The sequence below is a fragment of the Egretta garzetta genome, unplaced genomic scaffold, assembly GCF_000687185.1.
Source record: "Egretta garzetta isolate BGI_Z169 unplaced genomic scaffold, ASM68718v1 scaffold76, whole genome shotgun sequence".
NCBI lineage: Eukaryota > Metazoa > Chordata > Aves > Pelecaniformes > Ardeidae > Egretta > Egretta garzetta.
In genome coordinates, this window is record NW_009259859.1 from 797793 (window position 1) to 804250 (window position 6458).

General features: G+C 42.1%; 1 protein-coding gene across 1 annotated transcript in view; it reads right to left on the reverse strand.

Moving 5' to 3' along the window:
• Positions 1–5076: 5076 nt before the first annotated feature.
• LOC104127351 (gamma-aminobutyric acid type A receptor subunit rho2) overlaps positions 5077–6458 on the reverse strand; it is a 40816-nt gene continuing 39434 nt past the window's right edge. Inside the window, exon 9 of the mRNA XM_009640016.2 lies at positions 5077–5385. Coding sequence (XP_009638311.1) covers positions 5077–5385 — 309 coding nt within the window. The remainder of the gene's footprint in view (positions 5386–6458) is intronic.

Sequence of the window (6458 nt, forward strand, 5' to 3'; positions counted from 1 at the left end):
CACACTTTGAGACCCCTAGAAGAATTGTGGGAGAAGTTCAGTTTGGACAACCAGCCAAGATGAGTCTTATGCACTTTCTCAAAGGCAAGAAATCTTAAAAATCAGGCATCAAATTATCTGCTAAGGGCTTTGCTGCTTGTGCCAAGGAGTGGGCAATGCAGGGCTGTCCTGGTTCCTGGGTCCCTTGCAAAGGCAGAGGATAGCTTTTCCTTGCCCAAATCAAGGGGTGCCACATGGTGACATGTGATGCCCAGGCACTGAGTGCTTTGGGAAAGCTGGGTCCTCCGGTCCTCTCCTCCGCAGCAGGCTCTGCTCAGCCTGGCGGTCGCCCCTGCACCACCACAAGAGCCAGATGCCAAAAGCGGTGCCTTGCCCCTTGCTCATGCATGATTTCCCTCCCCACCCTTCTCTCTTCATCCGAAATGGTAATTCCTCTGACCAGGAAAGTAATGACCCCATTATATTCTTTCAAATGTCATTTTTGCAAAGGAATTAATCAGCTTAGTGTGAGACTGGATTACATTTTAATTTTAATAGTGCTAAAGTCTTGCTGGTTTGTAAATACATTTTTCTGTTCTTTACATTTCAGCAGGGCAGGATCTCAATTAGTTAGGCTGTACCTTGCAGTAATCTCTCCATTGGGGAAAACTGACAGACAATGGCCTTTATCCAGTGGTCCGGGTACCAGCCTGGCCCGCGCGCATTTGCTTTAGTCCCATTGTCTGCATTAGGGATAATAGCTGAGATCGGGCAGACGGGGCCTCTGAGCAGTTTTATCTTCCATTGGTAAGTAAGTGTGGCAACAATCTTTTCAAAGGCACAAAGGAGGAATTAAATGACAAGTCCTTATTTATAGTCAAATGGAGATTGAGATCCATACCTGCCGTTTGGGCTTTTGAAAATGTGCCCTTAAATGTAAAGTAATTATTAAAATTTCTTCAGTTGGGGGCTGCAGTTTTCACAAAAGGTCTCTGTAGCTTATAGCTGTAATTAACAGCTCAGTTTTCCCAAGGAGCTTTGCATACTTCAAAGTACTTGCATGCTTCCACTACATTCCTTCCACCTTTTGAGATGCTTTTTATTTAAAATCAATTACAAATGAGATGTTTATTCAAATCCTTTACCCTTGGGCATTAGCTCATAAGCAACAGATCTCTAAACAGAATTAAAATCACATTTTAAAGTTCGCACCATGAAATGGACTGGTTTACACCCTTTCCATCTGTTATTTTATTACCGGGTTTGATTACAGTCATCAGCACAGTAGATTGTACCCATTGCACAATCAGTTTAGCATCATCCTTTCTTGCAAACTTCTCAGCATCTCCTTATTCAGAAGGAAAATGTGAGAAAATCCATAATTCTTGCCAATGCCTCATTTCTTGGCCCTTGGCTGGCAATAAGAGCCTTTTTTCAGTTCAACATAGTAAGTTTTCTGGGCATAATAAATGGTAATTTACATACAATATATTACAATTTCATGTGTGTTCACTATTTAACATAGTTACATGTCCCAGTGTCTTGCTTTGTTATAGCATATAACATTATATATATGCATATACATTATACATATCTGTACATATCTATATATAGAGTTACTTTCAAAGACGTGATTTGGTTAGAAGTAAGTAAAAGTACGATGGAGCCAGATGCAGAATGAGAGGGGCCAACATTTTCTCTCTTTGCAATTGGACCAGGTTATTCAGAGAAGGCGTATTCATCTGCGGGCTTCATTTGCCCCAATCCCTTGTGCACTTCGGAAAACCCTGCCCTTCAGTAGGTTAACTGACCAGACACTTGGTGCTTCACAGAACTGTGTTGTATCCACCAAACAGTATTCAGAGCCCAGCTTCAGGCATCCTTTCTCAAAACATTGGTTGGATCTTGCAGCTAGAAGTTAAACAGTGTTCATGGAGTCTCTTGTAATCCAGGGGAGATGAAAGGTGAAATACATTCTCAATACCACACTTCAAATATTTTGTTCTAGCTTCATGCTTAGCCACTCTCCTCTTAATAGGCAGAAAAATATAATTCATACGCTGCCTGAAGCAGATGCCTCGGTATTATTTGCATCAATACTTTTAATCTATTGTTTTAATGAGTAAGTGTAAGTGGTGCCTTAGGTAGAGATATTTTTTTTTCCTTTAATGGAAAAATACTGTCCTTGATGGTTTTATAGGCTGCATAATTGTATCTGGTAGAAACAGACATCAATCTCTATCAGTTATGTACACATGCATATAAAATAACAGTAAGGTAGCCTCTTCTAAAGATGTTTATTAGCTAGCATTTAAACTACAGGCAGCACTAGTACAAAGATGATGAGATCTAAAGGTCCATCTTTGTCACCACGTAATTTCTAAGGGAACAGGAGCTGCAATAAAAACAAATGGCAAAGTAAAGCACTAGGACTTCTTTTTTTTTTTTTTTTTTGGATGCCAGGAGGTATTATTCATTGGCAGTGCTCATTTTTTGGCTGTTGGGCTACATTTATCTCTGGTTTCATATCATTATAATGCAGGTGAGTTATCTGGCTTAATATCATTATAAGGAGGGGGAGATACCTGCTTTCTTCCAGCTGGACTGATTCAGAGGGCACATTTGAAGAACTCACTGGTAACTACGACAAAAACCTTTGGATTCCCTCTGGGTGACCTGCTCAGAAATCATAACCATGCCCCACACGCATGCTAGGTAAGCAAGTTAAGCCCCTCGGCACCTCATGAGGTAGGTAAATGTTATTGCTCCCCTCTTCCCAGATGGAGGAGATGAGGCACTGAGACGTTAAATGGCACGTGCCATGGGGAATGCAGAAAGACTGGCAAAACGGGGGGCACGGGAACCGAGTTTCTCACTCCCCGCACTGGTGTCTTCACGGTGCAGTTCTGCTGCCTTCCCCCAGCAAAGGTCCCTTGGCTGCCCTGTCTTGCTGCCCGCCATGGCGATGGTTCCCATTTTACACTCAGAAAAACCCCAACCTGCTAATGCTGAAGAATGCACACTGTAATGTCCAGGCTTTGACCTCTCAAAAGATGAGTGGGCTATTTCTTTAATATATTTTGCATCTTTATCGCAGTGATCTCCACCTGTCGGGCTCAGGAGAGAAGTGGCAGGCTGGGATAGAGGGCAATTCTTCCCTTCGGATACTATCCTCTCCTGGATCCTCTTATTGCCAGTGGTTGCAGGGCTGCATTTTCTCACTTTTATAATCAGCCAGAACTCCATTCCTGTCAGTTATTAACATGGCTGATGAAAGGGGAACACAGTTGTTAATTTTAGTTTCACTCATCAGTTTTGTTTCCAGTAGATCAGTGCAACCATCATTGTGACTTAGGCAGCAATATTTGAGGCACAAGGGAAGACCTGGGTATTGTTTGCAGCCTGGAATTAACACTTCCCTGCCATCTTCTACATCCCTTGAGATTCAGCACATAAGAATTGCTGCTATGGTAAGCATAAGATTCCACACATCAACGAATACTTATGGTTTTCTTGGTATTTTGTTTGCTTTTCCTTGATTCATGTGATTTTTCTGAATCTTCATGGCCCAATCCCAGTCAGTTGTATAACTTAATCTTATCATTGAGTCAACTTCCAACCTCAGTCCTGGGTCTTCACACCTCAAGCTCTGCCCACCCTGCTGAGTTTCAGCTTGGTGACCAAATGTTTTGACGAAACTTCGCCAAAAATCCCACTGCCAAAATCTCCACTGTAGCCAAAAAGTCACAGTGTTTTCTAAAAATAAGGAGCACACAAACCTGGACATCATTGTCTTGTTGCTATCATGTTCCTACATTTGGGGTTTGCTCTCAGCATTGTTAGCAAAGGAAAAGGAGATATCACAGGATGAAAAATGAAATGCCAAGCACAGAAGCTTGTTACAGTGCTCCCCAGTAGCTTCAAAGGACTTCAAAAGACCAGAGGGCAGACAGGGTCTCATTGAATCCCCCACTATTATTCTTGACCATTTAATCTCTGACATGCCTGTGCTTCTGCAGAGAGAGGTTCTGGCAGACATCTCTCCCTCTTGATCAAAAATGCCTGAATGAAAGGACAATGTGTTGATTGGGAGAGGCACGTTGGGATATACGGTTTCTCTGTGGGCTGCACTTTCCTCAACAGAGTTGAGGAAAATCCTTGAAAGCCACCAGTGCTGCCATCAACACTGTTTTCTGCTTCTGGAGAGAGAAAGTGATGGTCCTGGAGACACTGCCCATTCACCAGGTGCTGACTGTACATGCTACACGTCAGCTTCCCCTCTCATTTCAGAGGGCAGATGCTACATATCATGTGCTGTGCTCAAGTTGTATGGAGAACACATAGCTAAACATCCCTGTTTTCATTACCCATGTATCCTGGGGGTCACGTTCTCTGAGTCTATGGCTCCTTACTTCTAATCTGGAAAAAAAATGACCACCGACTCAAACATACCACCTGCACACTGTAACCAACCCTGTTGATCCTGGTCAGTCAACTGTCCTCATGGTGTTGATGAAGGTCCTATCCAGAGAGAGAGCAGAATTTGGACCCTAAAAGTAGGTCTTCTTCATAAACCAAAGGAAAGAAATATGATGTTCATATGCAAAAGAAAAATAAAAGGATTTGTTCAAAAGCAGAGATTTTGAAAAGGAAAGGCCTCATTCAATTCCCCTACAGGAGGTGCACAGCCCAGACCTCCCCTTGCAAATTGCATTTGTCTAATCCCTGACAGCCCATGGGAGCACTGTCTCTGGTTGTCCATTGCACAGCAGGCACCACCAGTGTGGCTGGCCCCAGATGAACATACAGCACCTTTTGGGTCAATGGTGAGCACATATTTTCAAGTATGAGAAATGACATGCGTCATAAAGCAAATGGGAGCTGGGGTGTGGATTGGAAAGCAACCAGCACAGCAGGTTCCTCCATGATGCCTGTGCATGGAGTTGCCCACTGGAGGATGTGTCCTCCCCTTTACCCTCCAAAGAAGCAATAAAACAATCAGTTTTCTGCCTTTGCATCCAGATTAGACTGAAAAAGAACCAACAAAAGAGAGTTTTGTAAATGTCTTCTGCTTCAGTCACTGCCATGCTAGCACATTTAGCTAAAGACAGACCAATATATCAAATTAAAAAATATATAGGTGCCTGGAAATATTAATCTTGAATATTTATCAATTGCATGAGTGTTCTGGATGATGCGCAAGCCCACATGGCCCTTCAGGCCTCTCTTCCTTGATGAATTAGACTCATTGCTCACAGCTAAGTGCACAACCACCTTTTCTTGTTTTTCTTCCTCTAGGACCATCTGGTTTCTTGTATATCCTGCCAGGCTGTTGGCATCAGATTCACTGTAGTTTCCATCCAGCATCATAGTTTTCGAATGAGGTATTCCACATGTACATGGAAACTAGGAACATAAAAAAGAAATATAACTGAACACTGGAAGAACACATTAGCAACAGAAATGATGCCTTTCTATTAACAGCTTGTAAACAGCTGAGCTTGACATCTTAGTTGAGATACTGTAAATTTCTCTTTGAACAAAAAAGTCACGTTTTTATTGCTTGTGTTCCGAAAGGAAGAGACATGGTTCAGCTATGCTGCTTGGACAAGCAGCCTCAAAAAAGATTAGAAAAATGCTTTAGAAGACATAAAAACTAACCAAAAGGTTTTCTTGGCTAACTCTGTTCACCTTTGCAGTCTTGAGATTCCTTATTTTGCACTCTTTTTGTTTATGAATATTCAAGGACAAGATGCAGTTTCATCTGCGGAGATGGATTATCCAGGACTTGTTATGGAGAAAAAAGGGCCACGTTCTGTTTTCACAGATACATGTTTTCTTTGTAAACCCTATTTTAAATCAAGGAGAGGCCCAGTTAAAAGCCTAATGTAAAATTCCAGCTCTGTTGAACTTAATGTCAAAATTTGCATTGACTTCAGCAGCACCAGCACACATTCCCACAAGTCTAAAAAACCAATGGATACAGGTAGAATTTTGAATAGTAAACACTGTCTTCTACTGTTTAAAATCTACAGGGTTTCTGTCCCAGCAATATGGATTATATATTTGTATGCAATGAAAATGGACGCCAAAGCCTTCTTTCTGCTAGGAGGTCCTGCCTCTAATTCCCCACAGACTGCTTTCCTTACCCAATAATACTTTGCCCCCAGTTCCCTCCTCCACCAACTTTCATGTGTGGGTTTTCTGAGGACTTGTTTTCAAGGATAAGTTCAGCTAAAATAATTAAGTATATAGACACATAAATTTGTATATCTTGAATAGAAACATTCTATGAATATAGAATCATAGAATCATAGAATCATAGAATCATAGAATGTTTAGGGTTGGAAGGGACCACTAGTGGTCATCTAGTCCAACCCCCCTGCAGTGAGCAGGGACACTGCTAACTAGATCAGATTGCTCAGAGCCCCATCCAACCTGGCCTTGAATGTTTCCAGGGATGGGGCCTCCACTACCTC